General features: G+C 48.5%; 1 protein-coding gene across 1 annotated transcript; it reads right to left on the bottom strand.

The window, feature by feature from the left end:
- Nucleotides 1–3: 3 nt before the first annotated feature.
- NCF2 (neutrophil cytosolic factor 2) lies at nucleotides 4–24,780 on the bottom strand. Its single transcript, XM_081299694.1, has 15 exons — nucleotides 24,385–24,780; nucleotides 22,548–22,630; nucleotides 16,518–16,626; nucleotides 13,730–13,864; nucleotides 12,672–12,779; nucleotides 11,233–11,292; nucleotides 10,018–10,061; nucleotides 7,751–7,892; nucleotides 7,482–7,550; nucleotides 6,514–6,589; nucleotides 4,964–4,989; nucleotides 4,450–4,601; nucleotides 4,233–4,344; nucleotides 2,708–2,882; nucleotides 4–305 (listed from the first exon to the last, which is right to left on the bottom strand). The coding sequence occupies exons 1-15, from the start codon at nucleotides 24,556–24,558 to the stop codon at nucleotides 193–195; spliced, it is 1,578 nt and encodes a 525-aa protein (XP_081155820.1). The 5' UTR covers nucleotides 24,559–24,780; the 3' UTR covers nucleotides 4–192.
- Between the last annotated feature and the right edge of the window lie 302 nt (nucleotides 24,781–25,082).

The following is a 25,082-nucleotide window of genomic DNA, read 5'->3' as shown; positions in this document are numbered from 1 at the left end:
CCACCCCATGTACCAGGAAATCTTCATCCTGAGAAGATCTCATATCATTGTCTAATAGTTCAACTTTAACAGGGAAAATTTAGGTTAATGAACACTTAAACTGTAATGTTGTAGTATAGTGTACGTCAGAGGTGTGGTAAATCTTGCAAACAAATAATAGACCTTTTTCTTCTTGGTAGATTGTGAAACATCCTAGACTCCTCTAGGAGTGTTCTCCAAATCTGTAGTTGCACACTCTTCAACAAAGGCTTTAGGGAAAATGCCAACTTTCCCTTTACACTCCCCTTCCAACCATTCTTCATTCACTGAAAAAAAGGGAAAGTACATATCAGTTACTAAATCCAGAGGAGGAAAATTACCCCCTTCAGGTATTCCATGCTTATCTTTTGTCAGTAACCCCTCCCCCACATTGTGGTAACGGGGAAGGCGGTGTTGGAAAGGGATTTGATGTTAGAGTGAACATAGGTTTTAGCATCTCAATGATTTTTGTCTTAAACATGATAACGGGTAAAAGAAGAATGAGTTGAATTTTTTTAAGTATTTTTTGTTGTAGATGGACACAACATCTTTACGTGGTGCTGAGGATTGAACCTAGTGCCTCATACGTGCAAGGCAAGTGTTCCACCACTGAGCTACAGCCCAAGCCCTGAATTCTATTTTTCAAGAAGTTACCAGATAGAGAAATAAGGTGAAAGAAATGGACCATCTGAGCTTTGCTGGGAATGTTCATTTTGATGACAGAAAAGGGGGCATGCCATTGGTTAAATATATTAAAAATGAAAGTTTCCAATACAGAATTCATCAAAACATTAGGAGTTAGAGCTAGTGATAGTTTAGTACATTTTATAAAATATAAGAATTTTGACATATTATGTCCCATTGTCTCATATATGGAATTCCTATAAAACAAATTGAGCAACAAATATGCCACTTACAGTAACTTTGAAATAAACTTTTTTACCATTCTTTTATTAATGAAGATGAGTTATATGATGAACTCCTGATTGTGATTTCCAAACTTAGTGCAACTATGTCAATTTCATTGAAATAATTGTAGAATTGAAAACTTGGGACTTAATGGGTTCATAGCCCCTTTCTTGAGCCTTTAATGAAAAATAGATGTATGAGGGTGTACATACGCTCAGACTTAATAATTACTCAAGTTTATCTTTTACCCCATTTTGCTAAGGAAAAGGAGGCCCAGAGATTATTCAGAGCCATTCTACCAGTAAATGTTAGATGACTTGGGTATAACCTCCAAAGCCCATCTATCAACCACACAAGCCACTCAGAATTCATCTTTGAGTGAGTGTAAGACAGAGCTCAACTGCATGGATCCTGCCCTCAAGAGATTCTGTAATTAGGGTGGAGTGTGGTTGAGCATCAGTTTTTCCAAGAGTACCCTCAGGTGGTTTCTTAAACCAGTTAGATGTGTACATATCAGAGTAGGAAGTACATTGCCTTCTCTTCCCAGGGTTTTCTTGCATATGTATGGTTTGGGCTTTTGTGGTACTGGAGATGAGTCCTAGGGCTCCTGCATGCACGGGCTAGGCAAATGCTCTTCCACTGAGCTACATCCTCACCCTGCATATTCTCTCATTTTTATCTCATCACTGGCATACCCAAACAAAAAATAAAACGTTTTGAAGAGTTTAGCTGACTGGTTGATAGTGGTCCTTAGAAAACGGCACTGAGGTTCTCAGATCCAGTTTCCAATCTCCCCTGAATGAAATGCACTGCAGGGTGCTCTGCTGCTGTTTCTGTTTGAGTTCATTGTCACACACTTATATACTCATTAACTTCAGAATCTCTCACTGATTTCTTAATCTGTTGGGGTTTCTACTGTAATTATAATGGTTTTTCACTACTTTGCATCACTGAAGCACAGCATTTTAATCTTGTGATCAAGGCTTTTCAGGATGGGAATCTGTTGCACCCAGGTAAATAAATGGGACTACCCAACCATGAATTAGGACTGTTTCTTAGAGTGTAGGCCTGGATCACCTGGAAACTGGTTATAGAAGTACCAATTTGTGGGCCCCTCCCTAGGTCTGAACCAAAATCTGGGAAGCAGGCCAAGGAACTCCATTCAGGAGGCTCTTTAAGGGATTCTTGGGCATACTAAAGTTTGAGAATTACTAAATTAGAACTCCACTTTCTTTTTGTTCGTTTGTTTTGCGGGACTGGGGATTGAACACAGGGCACTTTATTAAGTTACACCTCCAGCCCTTTTAATTCTGAGAGCCCTTTTAATTGCTGAAGCTGGCTTCAAATTTTGTAATCCCCCTGCTTCAGCTTCCCAAGTTGCTGAAATTATAGGCATGCACCACCATGCTTGGCTCAGATTGACTTTTTAATCTTTTGATCCCTAACGGAATCCAGAGAGATTTTTCAGGTAAAATTTTTCTTTTTCTCTCTTCCTCTTTGGGAAGTGTGTGACTTCATAGATCTATGGTTTGGTATAAAGGCAAAATGATTCCAGGCAATTTGTTAACTCTTGGAGTGAAAATCCATGGTTCCAAAGCTCAGCTGTCTTTTAATAGCAAAATCACATCCATGTTGCTTCTCTTTTAGGACAGACAGGGAAAGGAGATTGAAACCCCTATGAAGTTTGGTTTGTGGGATATCAGTGTTTACTTCTCTGTGCCCTTGACCTTGTTTCTGCTAATGTATGAGTTGAGTTCTGTGGTCAAGCAGTAACACTTACCTGTTGATAGAACCAGGATTACGTCCCCTTCCTGGAATTCCAGGTCCTCCGGTTGGGTAGCCTCGTAGCTGAAGAGTGCTACCACTTGGCTGCCTTCCTTAAACTGAGGTTCCATTTTCTGATTAGAATCACATTTTTCATGTTCCTTGGATTTGTCTAGAAAGCCTTGGTCACCCTGAAATAAAGACCCTGTTAATTCAGTGAGAGCCAACTGACTTACTGCCTTCAGGCTAACAGATGATGACAGAGCATTCAACAGTGATCCCTGAGCCTGGATGAGTTCCAAAAGACTGCATTTAGAATATGGGGAGGATTAGGTACATATAGCCACTAAACAAATTAACCTCATCACAGGGGGAAAAATTCATTTTAAAAAATTATTTAAGTGAAATTGTTCACATTTAGAGTAAACAGCCCTTTCTAGGCAAATGTCTGCCAACAGGTAAATAGATAAATGGTGGTCTTCATGCTATGGAATACCAGTTAGCAATCAAAAGGGAGGGATTACTGGATTGCTGAAATCTTAAAGACCATATATATTGTATAATCCATTTATAATGAGATATATAAGAGAACAGTATATTGACACTAAGCAGACGGATAGTTTTCTGGGGAGGGATTAACATCAAGGATGCTGGGGGCTTTCTAAGGGTAGTTTTTTTGGGGGGAGGAGGGGAGGGGCCAGGGGAGTGTGGAATTAACATCCACAACAGAAAAGAAGGGCGACTTTTCCTCTGGAGATTAAGGGACAGACTTCAAGCATGTTACCTCCTGGTTACCAACTCTAGCCTCTCACTTTGCTTCTGATTCCCATCATTTTTACTTGAAAGGTAACTTACAAATCTCGGGGCTCTAAGATAACCTGCCTTTGTCCTGTCAGTACAGCCTGGTGCCTGTGAACACAGCCAGGCTCTGGAGTCAAAATGCCTGCCATGGCCCTGGCTCCACTAGGGACCAGCAGTACAACCTTGGGCAAGTTGCTTGACTTCTTTCTGCCCTGATTCCTGATCGCGTACCTCGTAGAGTTGTGGCGATCCTAAGAATTCATATACAGAACATGCTGGCACAATATCTGGCCGTGGGAAGTTCTTGGTGATGTTCGCTATTAATAGGAGGCTGTTGCCCTAACCATCTTTTTGTGAAATAAATTCTGTTTTCCTTCATTCACCTTCAAGTACCTCCCCCATGGAAGCTGAAGATGAAGAATGGCAGTGACCTCAGCCTCGAGCTGTGACTTTGCTTCAGCCCTTGTCCTATAGTGATGTGCATGATGCCTGTCCTAAGTAGGCCTGACAACCATTGGAGGGTGACCAGGCTTTGTGTGGGCAGCTGGGCCTCTGGAGCCTGGCTTTTTTCTCTTGAGTTGGGGGGGACCCAGCTGGGGTGAAGATGCAGATAAAAAGGAGTCAGAGCTGCAACTTGTTCCCCACCATATCCCCAACACTAAGCACACGCTGTGGTGCCTGAGGAAGGTGCATTGAGGAAGTGGCTCAGTGGAAGGGATCTTAGGGCTCACTGCACTCACCACTGTGTTCTCACACCAAAGAGTCAGGCAGTAGTTTTTCACGTGGCTCCAGGCATCCTTCATGTTTTCTTCTGTAAGGCGCACCAGCTCATTGCTGTCCCGGGGCCGATAGCTGAGACCACAAGTAAGGACATCAGCAAGGAAGACACCCCCTCTGTGCTCTGGGCCAGCACGAGGCCCACAGCCTGCCCCTGAGTGCCCCCTGCAGGTAGCTCACCTCAGCTTAGTGTGTTCTGGCAGCAAGTCCAGTTTCTGAGACACCACGTCCCGGACCTGGCTGTATGGGAGCCCAGGCTGTGTCTCCATGACCACCGTGTACTTGTAATGCACCTTGAGTGTGTAGGGCATGGGAACGCTGAGCTTCACTTCCTGAGGGAGGAGGAAGCAAAGGGAACTCCTGAAGTGTCGCGGCTTTCAGCACCATCCTAGATCACTGTGGTGCTGTACTTTGGCCCAGGAAGTAACCCAGCTGCAGGGAGAGACTGGCAAGCCCAGGTTCCTTAGTGTCCCGCAACCTGCAGAGGTCCTCTAGGCCACGGAACCAAAGTTGGTCACCTAGCTATGAGCTAGGACAAAATGTGTATGGGGGATGGGGGTGGTGGCTGAGGGGGTCCCCAGCCCATGGACTCTGCCAGAGGGCACCTGGTTCCACCTTTCCCATGGGACTCCATGGCTGACACCTCCAGCTCTTCCCTCTTCTCCTACTTGAAGCAGTGCAAGGAAAAACTCACCTTGAGCTCTTCTTTTTGTTTCTGACCTAAATGGAAAAGGTAAGGAGTAAAACAAAAGAAGGTGGTCAATGAACTCTCCTGGCCAGCTAATGGAACCCCTTAGGGTGCAGCACCCGCTTCCTGCCTAGAGCCTCAGGGGAAATTGTTAGCCATAGGGAACTGTGGGAAAAGCTCACCCTGGGAGAGCATGAAAGTCACCAACACCTGAACAACCCAGCTTCTGCTTCTAGGAGCCTGAGGGTAATTTCAAAGGACTAGCACATCCTTACACCACAGGGGTTAGCACAAGTCCCCAAAGTCAGTAAACCAGTGGGACCAAAGCCATGAAAAGCATGTGAGTGAGGGATGAGTCAGAGACCTCAAGAGGAAATAACCACTTATTTTTACCTTGTCCTTTATTTTTTGTATGTTTTTTTAGCATACATAATGTATTAATGTAGTGTGCATATAATTTATTTGCAAGAAATAGAAGATACTATAGGAGGTGCATTAAAAAAAACAGATCTTAAGCTAGGCTGATTATTAGAATAATTTGGGGAGTTTTTGCTAAAAATGCAAATAGTTTCATTCCTGTCTTTAAAAAAAAAAAAATCAGAATCAAAGACCCAGTAATCCATACTCTTAAAATCTTCCTAGGATAGTAAGTCATCCTTAATGAACCTCTAGACAGAAAAGATTAAAAAAAAAAAAAAACTATAAGGATATGGTGGGCAGGGCAATTGAAGAAATTTACATGTGGAAAATACATTATATGAAGTCATTATGTTAGTGCTGAATGTCCCAGATCGTGCTGTGGTCCCACAGAAGACTGCACTGTTTTTAGGAAAGTCAAGGCTTGGGGGGAAAATGAGAGAGAGGGAAGCAGGGCGAGTGCTTGGTGCAAAATGGAAACAATTGGTGAACTTAGGTGAAAGGCATTCTGGTATCTATTACACACTACTTCCAACCTTTCCGAAGGTTTGCAATTTTTCAAAATAAAAACACGGGAGGGTACAACCTGAGTGATTCTGATGACCAGAGGTCAAAGACAAAGCTCTATGAGAACGTGCTTAAACTGCACCAGTAACAAAAATCCCTCCACTTCCCCAGACAGCCCTCTCCACCTCAGGGAGATGCTCCTGGAGAAACAATCTCCCTTTCACATCTGCCACGGCTCTGTCCATGCCCCAGGGCACTACAAAGCAGTTTCTTTCCAAGGTACAGCTCCTCAGATATTTTAAAAGCCATCCACGTCCCTCTGAGGTGAAAAGGCGCAATTGCTGATCCTTTTATTCTGCGAGTGGTTTCTGTACTTAACAAAGGAGGGGTTTGGTGCCTACTTGAGGGCTGACACACTGCGCTGAAACCAGCACATTCACCCACGCTCCCAGGGTTCTGGAGCAGGCAGGGAGAGGGCGTGGGTCTCGAGTTTGGGGTGGGTGAGTGCAGGCAAGAGGGGGCTCTGGGACTCTATGGTCATAAGCTGTTCCTAGAAGAGAAACCAGAAATTCCTGGGAGGTGGGGAGAGCACCTTAGTCGGAAGAAGCCTGGAGTGCCCCTGGGCCACTTACCTGGAGACAACTGGGGTCTTCCTGGGGCATTGGAACTAGGAGGAGGTGGGATTTCAGACTCCAGCGAAGTTTCCTCCTGCAAGAGGTAGAAAGAGATGGTCAGAACCTTCATTAGGACAAAACTCTTGGGGGTAAGGGGTCATGAAAGGAGCGGATGCAAGTGACTTTCTAAAAGTTGGGGTGGTGATGTCACTCAGGAAGACTAAGGAAAATGCTGGCTGAGAGAGGAGGCAAGCTTGGCCCAATGAGGCGGAAATATCACGGTAGAAATAAACATCCTAAAGCCATCTACGAAGCCCTTCCACCTTGCATCCCTTCCGCAGTACTGGAAATCCACTGGAGATGGGGTAGTAGGCTGTGCTCTTGTCTCAGTTGCAGAAGGCACAAGAAAGGAAAAATTCCATGTCCCATCTGCATCACATTTGAAACTTTTCAAAACACCTGGATATGGTGATGACCAGGAAGGGCCGAGCCCGTATACAACTGGTCACAGGGTCTGGAGGGAGACAGGTCCCGCTGCCATGGGATCATTTACACATGTACTCAGGGCCAACAGAGTACACTGTAGTCTGGCAGAAGGGCTGGGTAGCAGCTTCAGAGGCAGCGACTGCTCTGACTCAGCGCTGCTCTGCAGCTCTGCAGCTCTAAAGTGCATCTCACCAACCAGCATGTTGACTCTTCTTCCTGATAAAGAGGCCAGATCTAGGAGGACTAGCTCTTGTCTACTGTAGGCTCTGGTTTCTAAGTCACCCCAGAGGTCTCAGAGATGGATGGGCCCCGTGGGTCCTATAGATCCCCCACTCAGCACATCTTGACCATTTCCCTCGTCCCCAGGTTCAGCTCTGAGCGACTCATCCAGCCCAGGACCAACTAGTGACAGCACCAACATCTCTTTCACTAGCTTCTCCCATCCAGAGGGAGTTCTGCAAAGGAAGGGAGGAGGTGGGTGGGCATTAGCGTTTGATTACCTGGGGCTGCTGCTGAGGGTGGATTCGAAGCTCGACAGGCTCCAGGTAGTTGCAGGGAACAAGCCCTTTCTGCAGCCCAGCGTCACAGAATCAGAAAGAAGAAAACAAAAATATGCTTGTCAGTGTCCATACCTCAGAAGACCAAGAGCTTCTGGGAGGGATGGCACACAGACAGGAGAACCTGGCCACTCTGCAAATGAGGTGGCAGAAAGCCCTGCCATTGCTGCGGGGTTCTTGTGGCCTTAAACGTCCCCCAATCCTCTGAATACCTGCCCATTGAACATGACCGTGGCCCAGTTATCATTGCCCTTCTTCAAGACGAAGACGATGTTCCCTGGCATGACCTGGAGCTCCTCTGGTGTCTCAGGCACAAACCCAAACAGCACCCGGTGAGCTTCCCCTTCCAGAGCCCTGCAGGGGCAGACACAAGATCCACTGCACTGTTGAGCCTGGACCACACCCCCTCATGTGGTGCTGTGGGACAAGCATAATGGACTTGGAGGCAGCAACTATATGAATACTATTTTTTTTTCCTATACCTACGTACACAACTGTAGGTATAGGAAACTAAACACTTCACATGCTGTGGCTAAAACTTTTATAGTTTGAGGTATGACAGCAAAACCAGCACAAATTTCTTTTCCCTTCTTCACAATTTCACAAATAGAATATTTGTTCCTTTTGTAGATATTAGCAAGGTCAGCATTATAACTTTTTTACCCTTTCCTTATTAAGGTGAGCACTTGCTTCTTTCACTTGAAGCAAGCATTTTACAGCTTCTCTTTATATAAGCAAATTGCTGGTATCACCACCCTTGACCTTGCTTCTTGAACGTAAGTGATACTGAGATAATCTTGATTGCATAGACAGCTACTAAACAACTAATGGGCAGGTAACATATACTGAGTGGATACACTGGACAAACCAAATGGATGATTGACAGCTCAAGAGTGTGAAGTGTGAGTGAAATTTCATCACACTACCCAATGGCATGCAACTAAAAATTTACGATTTGTTTATTTCTGGAATTTTTCATTTAATATTTGTGGGCTGTGGTAGATCATAGGTAACAGAAACTGGGGAAAGCCAAATTGCAGTTAAAGGGGAGCTACGATACATGCAGTGGGACAAGAATAAAAGACAAAGAATGACAGGTTTATGCTTGTTTGAATAAAGTTATCCAGGAAAACTTTTTAAAGAATAAAACAAAATAGGGCTGGGGATGTGGCTCAAGTGGTAGCGCGCTCGCCTGGCATGCGTGCGGCCAGGGTTCGATCCTCAGCACCACATACCAACAAAGATGTTGTGTCCGCCGAGAACTAAAAAATAAATATTAAAAATTCTTTCTCTCTCTCTCTCTCTCTCTCTCTCTCTCTCTCTCTCTCTCTCTCTCTCCTCTCTCACTCTCTCTTTTAAAAAAAAAAAAAAAAGAATAAAACAAAATAGCTATAGGTAATGGACCTTACAATCTCCTCTCTTCTGAGGAGATTTCCTGGCTGGGTAAGCTTGGCCAGGTCCCAAGTGTGGGCAGAGATGGGTCATGGGGGTGAGGCAGGGGACTGGCTAAGGTGGAAGTCAGGTGAGAGCAGCTGAGCAAGGAAATGGATGGTGAATTCTGAGGGAGGAGAGTTTCCTCGGGCAGCTGGGGCCAGGGTAGGGGCAGGAGGATGAAGATGGAGAGAGGCGAGGCGTGGGAAGTCTGAGATGTGTGCGGAGGGTCCTGCAGCTGCCTTGCTGTGCCAGGCACGGCCTTCCCCTCGACTCTGCTCAGGGTCCACTCGACTCCTCCACACTCTGGGGCGTCTCAGTGGTGCACTTTGGAAAGTGTGGGTGAGGCTGGCTTCAAGGTCCCCAGTCTCGGCCCACACAGCCCTCCCTTCTGATTCCAAACATCCCAGCTATTCCTGTAGGGGACACAGACTCCTGAGCCAGAAAGTTAGACAGGACCTCGTCCAGCCCCCACTTCCTTCTGTCACCTTAGTACTTGCTCTCACTTGGTACTGTTCTAACCTCCTTTATGGTGCGGATGCTCGGCTTGGGCTTGCTTTTTTATGGAGAGGGAATTCTTAAGAAAGCTGTAGGTTACGTCACTCTTTGCTTCTCGTCTTACAGAAGGATGACTTCCTGTTCTTGAGTCCTTCCTCTTACTTCTCAGAAAACATGTGGCAATAGAGAATGGAAAACACCCACGCAGGAAAGGGGGTGCCAATCTAGTTTCCTGACTTCAGAGACCTCTGACCTCCACCTCTTCTCTGACCTGGGCCATGTTCCATGGGACCTTGGACCTTGCTGCACTTCAACAACCCCTCAGTGTGTGGGTGACCGTGCCCACGGACATGGGGACACCACATAGTGGCAGCCAGGCCCCGATGCTCTGCCCTGCTCCAGTCGAGACCCCTCCTTCCTACTATCACTCTGATCTAACCTTGGAAACAGATTTAGACCTGACCCCAGCTTCGGCTTCTCCACCCTCTTAATACCATCGACACAGGCTTGGCGATTGGCTATTCCACATTTGGACCTGAATCCAACTTACCTGAAGATCTCTGGGGTTTTGGGTCTGGGTGGAGGCTCAGCTGCCTATGGTACATTCAGGAGAAATGAAGAAGGGGAAGACCGCGGGGGAAGGAGGGGAAAGAGAGCAGATTGTTAATGGTAGTTGGAACATTCTTCCAGACGAGAGCATCCAAGACTGAGTTTCTGACTGATGGGAACACTGTCTCGGGGGAGGCACGGTGTACCCTGATGGAACAAAACAAAGTTCTACCTCTCGCCAGCTCCCTGCACATGGGATGCACATGAAGCCAGAGCTGGTTTCTGGAGGTTAGCCAGCACAGGGCGACGTGGCATCAAGGGAGGGCTTACGACCTTGAGCTCTGACCTTTTCCCAGGACACTTTCCAAAAGTGTTCTATAATTAATGTCTGTGGTATCACGTGACATGTCTGGTATTTAAAATCAACTCAGGATCCGCTGATCAGGAAAGAATCTGTTTTCAATACATGTTCTCTCTTCTACGCTGAATATCACAGAGTCTGGTCATCTGGGTGTCTGTCCCCTCTGGTTGTCCTTAGCTGAACTGAAGCCCAGCAAGGCCTTCTTCAGCTTTATTGCGAAAGCTGAGGTCAAGCAACCCACACACTGGCCTTTCCGCATCCCTCTTGACTTATCCTGTGCCCCAGAGCCCCAGCATTGGTCACCCTCGGTGGCCCTGGGAGTGTGACTGCAGCCTGGGTCCTCTGGTCGGAAACCCTCCCTCAGTCGGTGCTGACCGAGGTCTCGCCCACCACAATTCCACCACAGCAGGGCTCATGTAGATACAGGGGTGTCTCCTGAACACGGGCAAATGGATGGTACCAGGACGGCCCAAGGCCTCAGGCCCTGGGCCCACAGGATTCCCCCACTAACCACTGACCCAACAAGAGTCAGAGGCCCCGGGTTCGATCCCCAGTCCCGCACATTAATAATAAAAAGCCTTCCACAGCTTGCATTTCAATTTTCTGAGAAAACGGTCAAGGAAAGTTTCACAAGATAATCAACTGATCTCTTTGAACTTAGAGAAGTGAGAACTGGTATTTTGGGGAAGCAGGAGGACATGCAGTTACGCTGACCTGGGCTTATCCCCCCATGCCTTGGGAGCTGGGCCTGAGAATGGGCAGGTGGACACTCTTAGCGGCACCCGGAGACCTTACAGTAGGGCCGCTCAGCACTGCCCTGAAGACCCAGATCCACGGAGAGATCGGGGCGCTCACCTGTGGTTGCAGAGGGGCAAACCCGGAGAAGCTGTCTTGGTCCACCACAGACGCCACAACCTGGAATCAAGGGCAGCGGGGCTTGAGGGCTCGGCCAGATGCTTCCCCAAGACCCCTCCTTCCCCACATCACAGGTCCATGCCCACTCGTGCAGGTATCAGAAGTGCACGGTGGCTAAGGGTCAGCCTACTGACCTCCGGATCAGAAGTTCCAGTGACCAGAGAGACTAGTACTCTTCTCACCACCAATAACCCAAACTCGCTTTTTAAATTTTAATTTATTATTACTATTAATTTTCATGGCTAGAGATCAAACCCAGGGCCTTTTGAATGCTAGGCAAGTGCTATAGCACTGAGCTACAATATCCCAATATTTCTCTCTCTCTTTTTTTTTTTTTTTTTTGGTGCTGGGGATTGAACCCAGGGCCTTGTGCATGTGAGGCAAGCACTCTACCAACTGAGCTATATCCCCAATGCCTTCTCTTGAAAACAGAATTTTTAAATTGAGGTGCAATTCATAGAATATCAAATTAATCTTTGTAAGTGAACCATTCAGTAGCATTTAGCAGATTCACAGTGCTGTCTAGCTAACACCTCTACTAGTTCCAAAACATCTTCATCATCTCTGAAGAAAAAGCTGTACCCATTTAGCAGTTAGTCCGCATTCCCTTAGCCTGGCAACCACTACCTTGTTTTCTATCTCTGGGATTATATTTTACATAAAAGAAAGTTTATAACATGTGATGTTATATGTGTGGCTTCTCAGACACAGCCTAGTTTTCAAGGCTCATCCATGTTGAAGTATATATCAGTACTTTGTTCCTTTTTATGGCCGTGGAATATTCCACCGTGTGGACATATCACATTTTGCTTATCCATTCCTCCACGGACAGACATTTGGGGTATTGCCGTTAACCTAGGCTCTCTTGGCCTCTGCCACTGTGCCAGTCCCAGCTGCCCAGCTATCGAGCACCTTAGCCATCCAAATGTATTAAAGTCAGGTGCAGTTTGGAAGGGGACTGGTGAGACACTTTGAATCGTGGCCAAGAGGATTTCTAACCCGATTCAGAAGGAATCCAGTTTAAGGAGTCTAGTGAGGGCTGTGGAAGTGGAGAGAGTCCTCAGAATCCTGAGAATTGAATGACAGAACTGAGCCTAGGACTGTCACGCTGGTCCTTTCCACAGTGAGGAGCCCGTGTGGCTGTGCTTTCCTTCCCCTGGATCAGCCCCAGCCCTCAGCACCCGGAGAGCCACCCTCAGGGATCACTCATCAGGTTGGGAGGGAGAAATGAGAAGGGGCCTGGGGAAGATAAGCCCAAGAGGTTGCCCCGTCCTCACCAAGCAATGCCGTTGTCCACACACCCCGTCCTCCAAGGTCCTTCCCACCTTGCCCCGCACGACCTTGGACACAGGACTCAGACACAATGTGATCCCACCTACCGTGGCCTTGCCCAGGTAATCCTTCTTGGCCAGCTGAGCCACTTGTCTCTCGTTTGGACGAAACAATCTTCCCACGGGGATCACCACAGGCTCATACAGCTTCTGTTTCTGAAATACAGATGGCAAAGGACAGTCATCCGTCACTTAGCAATGGCAACACCCTCCGAGACATGTGCTGTCTGGTCATTGTGTGAACAGCACCAGCTAGGCTCAGTTCTGTCATTACTTCTCAGGATTCTGAGGACTCCCTCTACTTCCACAGCTCTCACTAGACTCCTTCTACAACACACAGCCCTAGATGCTACGGCCGCTGCTGGACATGGGGTCGGCCGCTGACCAAAATGTCAAGAACCTTCCCTTGCTGTCTTGGGACCAGCGTTGGTGATATGGATGTGACTTGAACACTCTTCCTGGTGTTTTAAACATCTTACTTAAGCCTGGTGTGGTGGTGCACACCTGTAATCCGAGTGACTTCAGAGGCTGAGACAGGAGGATTGTAAGTTCAAGGCCAGCCTCAGCCACCTAGCAAGGCCCTAAGCACCTTAGGGAGACCCTGTCTCAAAATTTAAAAAAAAAAAAAGAAAGAAAGAAAAGAATAGAAAGAAAGGGCTGGGGGTGTAGCTCAGTGGTAAGGTGCTCCTGGATTAAATCCCCAGTACCTGTCCCACCAAAAAAATCCTATTTAAAACTTCATTCCCAATGTGCTCAGACTATCATTCATTTTTACTATTTATTCCTCTAATCAAGACGTTTGTGGAGGGCCATTTTGTGCTGGCTCTGTGCCAGGCTGCTAGGACTCAAAAGCAAGCAGCCTCTGCCCTCACAGCGCTGCTCAGCCTCCAACATCCTGCCGCCCAGGGGTGCCAGGCTGCCGAGGATCCCCACTACCAGGGATTCAAGGGCTCTGCCACTCTGTGCTCTTGTCCTTGGCTTCTCGGCCCAGATTCAAAGCTTCAGTGGCCTCATGCTGAGCGTGGAGCAGGGCAGCCCAGACTCAGCCCTGACGCAGTGAGAACCACAGTGAGAACCGTGGAAACCTCCCCTCTCCACACACCTACCCAGACGCTTTCCATGGCCTTGTCGATCTTGGAGTGCCTGGGCTCAGACTTCATGTTGGTGGCCAGTGCGAGCTGCTCCTCGGCCTTCTTCCATTCCTCCTTTTTGGCATAGACGAAAGCGATGTTGTGCAACACCTGGAAAGGCAGAGGCCACGGCAGAAAGCTTGAGGCTCCTTCCCACCAAGGTGCCAGCAAAGGGCACGTTACACACAGGGCATGGCACCTGGAACACTTCCCCTCCCAGCTCCCCTGGGGGGCACATTAGTCTTGCTACCCAGTTCTGTCAATCACTAGCCCGGTGCTAAGATAGCGTCTCATGGCGTGTCAGTCAACATCTCTATGTTCTTCCAAAACCAAAGGGGGCCCAAGGGGACAAGAGCTCAAGGGGACTGTGTGGTTTTAGTATGGAGATGAGTGACTTGCCCAAGGCCCCTTGAAGAGGCAGAGAGAGGAGTGTGGCCTCCCAGTCCAGTTCCTGCCTCTGAGCCTGTACTGAGCCACAGGACAGGTGCAGGGTGGAGAGAAGATTCTAGAACAGGAGTCTCACTGTAATCTAGCAATGTATATAAGGAAGCTCCAGGGGCAAGGTGCAGTGGAGCAGGAAGAGACAGCAAAGAGTTAGGCGAGTGCTTGTCCTGGGTGGGGAGGTGGCAGGTTAACCATCGTCATGTTCCAGGCCTTTAGTTGAGTTGTAGGTTTCTAGATGTGTGTTTTATTATCATGTAATGCATCACAACTTACAAATAGGACCCAATTTTTTTTTTTTTTTACTTTACAATGGTATAAAAGTTATGTGCATCCAGCAGAAAAGGTACTGCAATTTTTTAATTTGATCTTTTCCTGGTCCAGCAATATACACTACGACAGACTTGCACTTTGGGTGGCGGCAGTGAGCCCCCAGCTCCCAGTAACCCAGCCATCATGGGGGAACAGTCCCCATCCTGCAGTGGACCATGTTGCCAAGCTGTGACGGTCAGTAAGTCAGGTGCATGACATGCATTTTCAACTTAGGGTACTTTAAATTTAAGATGAGGGGGCTGGGGCTGGGGCTCAGTGGTAGCGCTCTTACCTAGCATGTGTGAGGCACTGGGTTCGATTCTCAGCACCACATATAAATAGATAAGTAAATAAAATAAAGATCCATCAACAATTAATAAAAATATTAAAAATAAATAAATAAATTTAAGATGGGTTGAGCTGCACAGGTCTGGAAGCATCTGTATATGCTCAGCTGCTCTTAACCATGGGTAGAAAGGAAAGGAGAACTCGAGGGGGCTCAGAACTTCCTGTTTGGTTCTCAGCCACCTTCTCTTGAAACCATTACCCACAACAATTTTTGTGACTCGGTAACTAGAAAAACCTTGAGACTCCTTGACAAGACCGCTGTGATTTCTCAGAAGGTGAGGAGGTGAAACCCAGTGGGACGAGAGGAACAGAATTAGAAATAGGGAAATGACTGTGACATAGAGGGCCTCAGGTCCCCAAAGATGGAGCTCCACTTGCAAGGAGACCCTCTCAGTCAGCATTTCCTGTTCCTCGGGTCATTTCAACCTCTGCTATAGGGAGGATGTCCCTTTCATGGAGTTCTGCTGGGATGCCACTGGGGCATGATCCTTTCTCTAGTGCCACTTGACCCCCCAACCCTGTGTTCTGTGTAAGTGGTACTGGGGTGACTGGCAACGTTGAGATGTTTTCACCACCACAACTGAGGGTAGGGTGCCTTGGCATCTAGAGGGCAGAGCCCAGGGGCCAGCATCACCCGGTCCACCCTAACAGCTCGTCTCTAGAACAGCCAGCTCCAATACCAAGCCTCATCTGTCCAGTCTGTGAGAGGTAAAGAAAAGCCGCTAGCCTGCTCTAGGGCTGACATGAGGCCACATGTCCCCAGGGACCCTGGGCAGCTGTGGACTCTTATTTTTAGCCCTGAGTGACCCTGGGAACACTTGACTTCTTGTGCCTGAGAAACTAAAGCAAGGAGACTTTTTTCAGCAATTCTTCTAAATAAAGATCCTTGACAGGGATTTTTGTTTTTTAAAGTTACGGGTGTGGACTTGGGGGCAGGAGGGGGTGGGGAGGTTGTTTGGAAAAATGACATGAACCTGCCAAGTCATGTCTGTCCTTTCTGGTGATACAGAAAAGAAAGTTGTCCTTCTATGGAAACCTTGACCTAAATTGGTGCTTTGAGCTGTTCTGGGAGCAAGAGGGGACAGATTTGTGCCAAAGTATCCTCATTTTCTCTTTGGGTGTCAACCAAACACATGGTCGAGACCACTGATAGTAGGAGTGTGGTCTGGAAATAGCAAGGTCACAGCAGGAAGGTGCTGCGTGGAGAGTGAGGCTGGGATTTTGGATTTGTGAGTGCTGAGCCAACAGCTTGTCAACCTGGGTTGCTAAACAAAACACGCCAGTTATGATGAATGCTTTCTTAGGGTGACACAGTCCTGTCATCTCCCTGTGAGAGCCCATTGGGCTCATTTTTGCAAGGCCCTTGGAGCCTGATATTAACAAAATTCACACCAACTAGTGACTCTGATGACCCTGAACTCATTTGAGTCTGTCTTACTTCCTTTCTCCCTCTTTCTACACTAGGGATCAAATGTTGAGCCTCACATATGTCAGGCAAGTGCTGTACCACTGAGCTATCCTACCAGCCCATCCAGATCTTCTTTTTAATGGAAAACCTGAGCCCTGAGGCACGGGAAGCAACATGGCTTTCAGAAGCCCCTGGAAGTCGTTGCAGACCACTGAGCATCTCAACTGTACCTACCGGAGCCATCGGGGCCCTTACCTCACAGGCAAACAGCTTGAACTGCAGCCCCAGGATCTTGTAGTCGATCAGCTGGTTCCCTCGAAGCTGAGTCAAGGCCTCCTTAAGATCTTTAATAGCTAAGTCATATCTGCAGGAAAGAGGGCGAAAATAAACCTGTCCAGGACTCGAAGGAATAAATGCAAAAGCAAGTGTTCCTGGGTCTGTCTCTCCCATCTAGCTCACTGGGAGAAAAGGCCTTTCAGATTTCTTGATTCTCTAGTTCTTGTTCTTGTTCTTGGTGGGAACTCTCCCTGGGGCTGGGATGCCCCCAGTTTGTCCCTGGGATTTTCTTCTCTATGGATTGTATATAGCTCTCACCTTTCTGGCCACCTGGTTTATCACCTTCAAATACAGCGCTTATTCCTTTCTCTGGAGTGCTCCAGGCAGAGCCACGCCTGCCCACCTGCATCCCTGCAGGTCTTAGAGCTGATCTGAAGCACAGCTGGCTTTATACCCCACCCACCCTCTGTGTAAGATCAGAGCAGCCTGGCACAGCAACGAGGGGTGCTTCTCACAGCTGTGACACCACCCTCCTGCCCACAGCCTTCTCCAACTAGGCTCTCCTCCCTGCTCCCACCTCCTCCACACATTTGGAAAAAAGGAAGAGGTAACTACCCTGGCGGCCAGACGGTACTTCTAATGTTGCTCCTGGCACGGCCTTGCGTTCTGTTGAACTGGCATTGTTGACTAGCTGAAGGTGTATTAGGGCTGCTATCCTTAAATCACAACAGAGAAAAGATCCCAGACACACAAGGTGCAGGGGTCCAGTGGGAAGGACCTAGATTCACACTTCTCTGGAAGCCATACCAGGCTGCAGCCTAGCCCTGAGCTCCAGAGGCCCTGGGGAGAGAGAGCCCTTGCTGGGCTGCAAGCCACCTTACCTATGGCTCCTCTCAGCCCTCTTGGCTGCTTGGTTGTGACCCCCACCTGAGCAATTGAGCTGGGAAGCCCCCAGGCCACTGTAATCAGAGCTGCCATGTGGGACTTCTCTTGCAGTATGGTGTAGGGAAGGACCCTGGAGCGGAGCCAGACGTCAGGCACCATATCCACAGGTCTGCCACTAACTGGGAGACCCTAGCAAGCTACTTCTCTGGCCTCAGGGGCACATCAATAATATGGGAGCATACTATATACAAGAAGCATATAACACGAGGAGCTTGCTACTGTGTAGTCCCAGATCCAGTTTCCGAAGTCAAGGTAAACTGAGTCTGAGTCCTGGCAGGCTCTGCCACTGATGTCTGGTGACCTGGTGACGAATGGCAAATGACTTTGCTTCTCTAAGTGTGCTTCCTCGCCTTTAGAATAAGAGGATGCTAACAGTGCAGACCTGAAGCGTCCAGGCACTTAGGACCTGGCAACCCAGTCACTCATTTAGTTCTTGGGCTCTGAAACTCCAGTGACACCCTGCATCAGTCATTTATCACCTGCTCACTTAAAGCTCTATATGGCATTAGATGTTATCAGGAGATTAAAAAATTGACTGTGGAGAAGTGGAAATTTGATCTGGAGGAGGCTTAGAGCTGACGGAGAGGGCTGGTGGGCCAAGAGAATCCTAGGAACATGGGCGCGGATGTTTGGGGTAGGGACTTGACTTGCAGTCCCAGGTAGGTTTGAAGCAGCTCATAGCAGGGCATCTATGGGTGGGAGGGGACAGCCTGGGCCTGAAACAGGACCGTGGTTTCTCCAGGATCCTTGTTCAAATGGATGATTATAAAATGCATTAAAAAAGTGCAGGCCACTCTGGAAGACGCACCGGGCATTTCAAGGCCTCACCACATGTCTTTCAGGCAATCCTGGAAAGGGGGAGAGGTAGTTCCACCAAGGCTGGACACTGGCTCCTTTCACCACACAGAGGAGCGGGCAGGTGGAAGTGCAAGTGTCCTGTTCCCTCCACAGCGGCCATGCCAGGTCTCAGAAGGTGCTCTCTGAGTGCCAGTCAGCATTGACCTAGGAACTCGCCTTCTTCCCTGCTGAGTTCGCTAAGCAGATGGATTTCAGCTGAGAAGAGACCAACCATCCCCTGGCCGCTTTCTGTTTTTGCATGAGCCTAGCAAAATCCTCCTTGTGATTCTCCAGCCCATGAAGTTGTCTGGGCCCCGTGGGAGGGAGAGCGAAAGCACTGACAAATTGTTCCGAGTGCTTGCTTTAGGGGTGGGGGGAATGGGCTAGAAGGGATCCCTGCTAACTGTCCCTTCTTCGGAGTTCTTCAAGCTCAATCGCTGGCCTGGCGGCCCCCTCCCTTCCTCTGCAGGCCTTCCTCAGTCCTCTACTTGCTGACCTGGAACTGCACTTAGGAGTTGGTGGGGGTCCACTCTGACACACAGCTCTGCTTCCGGCTGGGCAGGTCTGAACAAGCTCAGAATGAAAAGTCTGAAATAGCTCGTCAGCCTGTGCCCCTGGAACCTGGGCATAACCCAGACTCCTTTTTGCCCTTGTCCAAAGTTCCCTGGGGTGCCATTTAGAGGCCTCCTGAGGAGCCAAGGAGCTGCCTGCTTCCTGTGGCTTCTGTGAGGCCCTGGAGAACCCTGGCTGTGCCGTGCTGTGCCCTGGCCTCCACTCCCCCTGCAGGAACTCCCGCCCAAGTGAGAAACACACAGAGTCTTTTTGCAGGCTCAGAGCTTGAGAGGGTTCCTAATCGTCATTTTTGTAACAGACTCTGTAAAGGTGACTGTTGAAGTTCCTGCTTGTTCCTCTGAGGGGACCCAGGTCCTGCCCTTTCCGTTTCCAAGTCGGCAGGGAGAAGCCTGCTGCTGGCCTCTTTCAGCCAGGTCCCTCTAAAGGGTCTGTGATTCTTCTCTTTCCACACCCCTAAGATTCAATGAGGCACACACCCCTAAGATTCAATGAGGCACAGGGCTTAGAGCTCCTGCCCCTTAGATGATAAGACAGCTCAGCTGGTCATCCTGAGACACCACCTGCCTCTTCAGATACACACTCTAACTCTGTTCTGTTGGAACTTGATAGTGACCAAAGAACCAATAACAATCGAGAGTGGGAAGACAGAGAAAGGAGCACCCTCCATGACTTTATCACCCTAGAACAAATCCCACTGTGATCAAAGGGAACTCCCAGCCCACTCGGCAAAAAGCCTTCTTTAGATCCCCACAGCACTTAAAAATAGCACTTACAGCCTGGGCTGGTGGTGCATGTCTGTAACCCCAGTGACTCAGGAGGCTGAGGCAGGAGGATTTCAAGTTAAGAGAACAGCCTCGGCAATTTATTGAGACCCTATTTCAAAAGAAGAGGGGAGGGAGGGGTGCTGGGGATGTGGCTCAGAGGTGGAACGCCCCAGGGCTCCATCCCAGGGCTTACAACACTTGGCCACTTCTTGCGCCACAGTCACCAGTGTTGGTGGCTCTTTCTCCCCTTTTAATCTATGAGTTCCTTGAAGCAAACACTTGCTCACTTTCATTTACCAACTCAACAAGCATTTATTGAGTAACTACTGCCTGGACTGAAGTTCCAGCGTGAAGTTGTGAAGATTTCTTCTCCTAAGGGACACAGCGTAATCGTGGAGAAGACTATCACGTAAGCAAATATCTGCCATAGGCCAGAAGATGTCACCAAAGGAGGCACAAGAGAAGGTGTGGCTCCACCCCCGAGGTTGAGTGTGCTAAAGGCATGGAAGGATGAGTGTCGGCGGGCAGCTGCTGGACCGCAGAGGAACAGGGTGAGGATTGGGCCTGTGTCCTCCAGTAAGGGGAGCACTGGGTTCCCAAGCCGACCTCATGGATTTCCTTTTTTTTTTTTTTTTTTTAAAGAGAGAGTGAGAGAGGGGGAGAGAGAGAGAGAGAATTTTTAATATTTATTTTTTAGTTCTCGGCGGACACAACATCTTTGTTGGTATGTGGTGCTGAGGATCGAACCCGGGCCGCACGCATGCCAGGCGAGCGCGCTACCGCTTGAGCCACATCCCCAGCCCCGGATTTCCTTTTTTTAAAGATCGCTCTGGAACATGGGGAAATGAGGGTCTCACCCAGGGCAGTGACAGGCAGATGAGACAGAGTCTGGAGGTCACCCTGACAAGGTCAGGACGAGGGGTATTCTGGGTTGATCCGGGTACAGATGTCCTAAGCTGGGTGGTTACAAATGGAGGCCAGTACTTTGGGAGAGGGCAGCCTTGCCCAGAAATAGACAGCGAAGGTTCGCAGGAGGATTTCCATGTTGGTACCCTCTGAGATGGGACGTCACAGAAGGCATGTGCTTGCGTATTGTTTCATCAAAGAGAGATCACGTGTTTTTTACGTGATCACTTAACAGCCACTGTTGTGGTCATACTAGGACAAAGGGTTGAGAACAGAATGTCAGGGAGGGGGGACACCAGCTCCTCTGGATTGGTCAAAGGACAAGGAGCCAGGTCAGGGTGGGGATCTATGTCCTCAACAAAGTGCTGCTGAACTATAGATTAAATTTGCTAGATTTTCTCTCGGTTTAACTATTATCAAGCGGAGTAACAGAATTCTGGATCTTATTTCTAGATCCTTCTAACTCGCTCAGAATCTCAGCCTTCCAGAATCTGGGGTCTGTAGGCATTTTCATGTGGGAATTCCGTCTGGACACTGAAACTCCTGCCGTCTCCCCTCCTCATTATAGGTTACTGAGGCTAATTAAAGGGACAGCCTTAGAGTTTGTCTTTTGAAATTGAAAACAGGGTGGAGGATGGGTGCTTGGTCTCCCTGTATGTTATATCCATCTGGAGAATACAGAGGGTGCAGGAAGTGGGGGATGAGAAGGATGTGAAGAAAGGGGACAGGCAGGGACAGTGCCAATAAAGGAAAGAGCCACGTATCTTATCCCAGTCGCAGGCTCTCTCTCCCGGATGGTCTCTGCCTGTGCTTTTTCTTTGGGGAAGACTCCTTACTCATTCAGGTAACTGGCTACATCTCTATCTTTGAAGTCCTCTGAGTGCCTTGTGGTTGCCCCTAGCAACCGCTGAACACACAGGACATTACCAGCTGTGTTTCTCACAAACCCTAGGATCAAAGCCTTCCAAGATGGCACAGGATCAGAGCCAACCCCTCCCCCATCCTCTGCACCCCTCCCCATCAACACCCCATCCACCTGTACCCCAACACACACCATGCTAGGACCAGACTCACTGCTAGAAAGTTCTTCAGTGACCTGAGCCAAATTCCTCTTCCCTAGAATATGTGCAATTGATTGGACAATTTCCATGAAGAATGAGTTTTCTGTCACTTAGAACATTTTTCCTCTGTTATTTATATCTTGGGTCTTTAGTCATTTGAGGTGGGGAGTAGAAACTGAGACTAACTTTCACTTTGTCATTGTCTTTTTACTAATTATTTCATATTTACTGTAAACACCCTCCCCGCAAAAATGCAGATAGGATGACAGAAGAAAATGAACTTCCTAATCATTCCATCATCCAGAATTACCAAGAATATTTTGGTGTATGTCTTTCCAGCCTTTTCTATGATACAAATGGAACTGTGTTATACATTTTAAAATTTTTTTTAAAAAATTTGATGTCTACTGTGAACTTTTCCATTTTAATATATATATATATATATATATATATATTGCTTATTCCACTGTATGAATTATTCTTAGACATAATACTGTTAGTAGTTCATATTCTAGTTTTTGTGACTGAATGTATTAAACCAGGCTCTGAGGACACATCTTGGTGGGATGAAGCTGGGTTTTGAGGTGGTTTCATAATGATCTTCACTCTGGGACAGCTCAGCACCTCACAGTGGTAAGCCACCATGGGTGACACCATCAGGGACTCTGGCGGGCACCTGCTGGCTGAAGAGCAGGGAGGTTTCTAGGCCCCTGTGAGTACGCACTGCGGATTTATAATCCGGGCAGGTCTGCTGTCCCCACCGCAGGAGCCTCGGCCTCAGGTGCTGATTCTTGCTTCACTTCCCGAGAATGGGCCAGTGGAGTCTTTTCCCAACAGAGGCTGGAATACCAGGCCCGAAAGCTCCAAGACGCTTTGGGTTTCCCCCCAGACTTCCCTAGCGCGGGCAACTCTGGACCACTTACTTCTCTGTCCTGTAGTAGAGCATCCCGCGTTGGAAGTAGGCCACCGCCAAATGCTTGTCCCGGTTGATGCTTTTGGTAAAGGCCTGTGGAGAGAAGGGTCCACACATGGTCATGGAGCAATGAAGAAGTGTGAGATGAGCCGGAGCGGGGAGGTCAGAAAGGGGCATGAGATCGATAATGGTCAAGGTGCCAAGAAGCCTAGGGCATCGACAGCCTGAGTCAGAATGCCCTGGATGGTCACTTCCTCATTGCATGGCATGTGGCCAGTTATCTGATCTCCATGAACCTCAGTTTTCTCTCTGTGAAATGGGGATATCACTACCTGCCTTTCAAGATGACTGGCAGGAACAAAATCTTCAAATTCATTAAAATGCAAATAGTATAATTAAAATACATAAATCATTGTATTTGTGATATAAATGTATTATATAATTAAAATAGAAACATATATATATATATAAAACATTTTGGCAGTAAGGGTCCAAGCATAAAAACAAAGGCAAGTAGAGGGACTGAGAGGGCCGGCTACAGGAGAAGGCAAGGGGGAACCTAGGGCAGTGAGCGCAGGAGCCGAGTGGGGTGCATCGGTCTGCCTTGCTGGCAAGGATCCCCCACCCAGGTTGAAACGCAAGCAGACCCTGCAGCTTGCCGCTGCCTTCGCTAATCTCTTCTCCCCAACAAGCAGCCCTTGGTCCCCTGGTGCTGTTTGCTCAGCCCCTTGGCAGGCCCAGAGGGAGGTGGAGCAGCAGCGGAGGGTCTCCTCCCTCCGCTCCTCAGCACAGTTTGTCCCCGTCTCTGGAGCCTGAGAACCACTTGTCAGATGGGAGAGCGTGTGGAGCCCTGGGTCTCTCCTCCCATCTAGAGGGCATGACTGAAGCTTGCTCACTGCTGTAACAGGATGACTGGGGTGAATTCGTTCATTAAGGAGTACCGAGGAGTAATTATTTGTCTACACCTTGCAAAGGCTGGCAGGACAGGGTAAAAATCAAAAATTTAATTCGGGATGGGAAGTTACACAGCACTTTAATAGTTGGTATCTCACTTAATCTTGGTGATATTTAAAGTCTCACGATGCCAAAAGACAGAAGCTCTATGGGCTTGCATTATGATATAGGTCCAGAAGAGGTAGAGCTGGGATTTGATACTAGATCTTCTATTCCCAAACTCTGTGCCCTTCCACTTTAGCACAACCATCTAAACAAGTGATGATTGAGAATGCTCAACTGTTTCGAGGGCATTCAAGAGAGAAGAAAGTATTTTTAGAAAATGTTACGATACCCCATGCCATGCTTGTGGTCGACACCTCTAAACCAATCGTGGTATGAATTCCTCTGACGGCCTCAGAACCCTTAGAAGAGTGTCCCGTGTAACAGATGGGAATTGTCACTGGGGATGGAACCTATTTTTCACCCTGATCTCTTGGGCAGGCAAAGCTGATGCATGTGACATTCTTAGAAAGCCATAAAGGGCACCTAACAATCAGGTGTGAGGCAGTGATAGATAGACATCCTGTGTCCAGCAGGGTGGCTAGAAGATGTCATGGGGAGTCTTCCTAAAGCTGTTAAAGAATGGTTGCAGGATGGTTTGGATTTAGTAGATGGAGAAGAAAGGAGAACAGGCCAGCGATCTGGCTGCCCACGAGAACCACCAGCCACCGGGGAGCTTTCCCAGGGGTGGCTCCCGGCTCCTCCTCACGCCAATTAAATCAGGACCTCAGGGGGTGGGGCCTGCACAACTGGTTCTTTTCAAATTCCCTGGAGCTCAGGTTTCTAAAGGGCAGGGGGTTGGAGCCTTAATTACAAGGCAGAGAGGAGACCCAGGAGGCAGCTGTACTCACCTTCTCGGCCTCGGGCATGTTTCCCAGGATGGTGTGCATGCAACCGATGTTGAAGCAGATCCTGGAGTGAGGGTCCTGGACGGCACTGAAGGCGTCCAGGGCTCTCTTCCAGTCCTTCTTGTCTGCTGCCAGCACCCCTTCATTCCACAGGCTGATGGCCTCAGCCAGGGACATGGTGAGGTGGAGACCAGGAGGCCAAGAGGGCGACCAGGAGACGGGCAGGGCTGCCCCAGTGGCCTTGGTCTTCTCTCCCTGGCGTGGTGTGCAGAATGGGGCCTGGCCTTCTTCGTGTCTTGGGACACTTTTTAATGTTGCGAATGTGTCAGGAAATGTCCCCACCTGTCAGCAACCGATGCATGACCTGCCCACTAGAGAGAAAAGGAGCGTCTGGAGAGAGGGCGGGTGGAGGCGGGGTGTGGAGGGGAGAGGAAGTGCGTCTGAAATGCCTGCCCTGGGTCAGTTCCTCAAAACGCGTCTGCTGTCACCCTGCTCCTTCTCTCTGCCTCCCACTCCCTTCTGGGGCAGCTTGGGGTCAGGGCCCTGCCCCATGGTCCAGGGGCACCTTTGCCTCAGTGCCCACACTTGTCACATGATGATGTGGGCTAAGAGCAGAGGCCTTCACAGCCTCGAATGGATTCCTTGCTCACTGTCTCTCAATCTGTCTTGAAAGGCTCGCTTTTATTTTCAGTGAAATGAGC

Source organism: Spermophilus citellus (genome assembly GCF_964194105.1).
Source record: "Spermophilus citellus genome assembly, chromosome: 6".
Lineage (NCBI taxonomy): Eukaryota > Metazoa > Chordata > Mammalia > Rodentia > Sciuridae > Spermophilus > Spermophilus citellus.
Note: the sequence above shows the minus strand (reverse complement) of the source record. Positions and strands in the feature narration are given on the sequence as shown.

Excerpts from the sequence above, each read along its gene's own strand:
- NCF2 (XM_081299694.1), bottom strand. The coding sequence starts at position 24,558 with ATGTCCCTGGCTGAGGCCATCAGCCTGTGGAATGAAGGGGTGCTGGCA. Across the intron at positions 6,590-7,481 it reads ACCCTCAGCAGCAGCCCCAG|GAGGAAACTTCGCTGGAGTC; the intron begins GTAATCAAACGC and ends TACCTCTTGCAG. Across the intron at positions 306-2,707 it reads AATCCTGGTTCTATCAACAG|TGAATGAAGAATGGTTGGAA; the intron begins GTAAGTGTTACT and ends CCTTTTTTTCAG.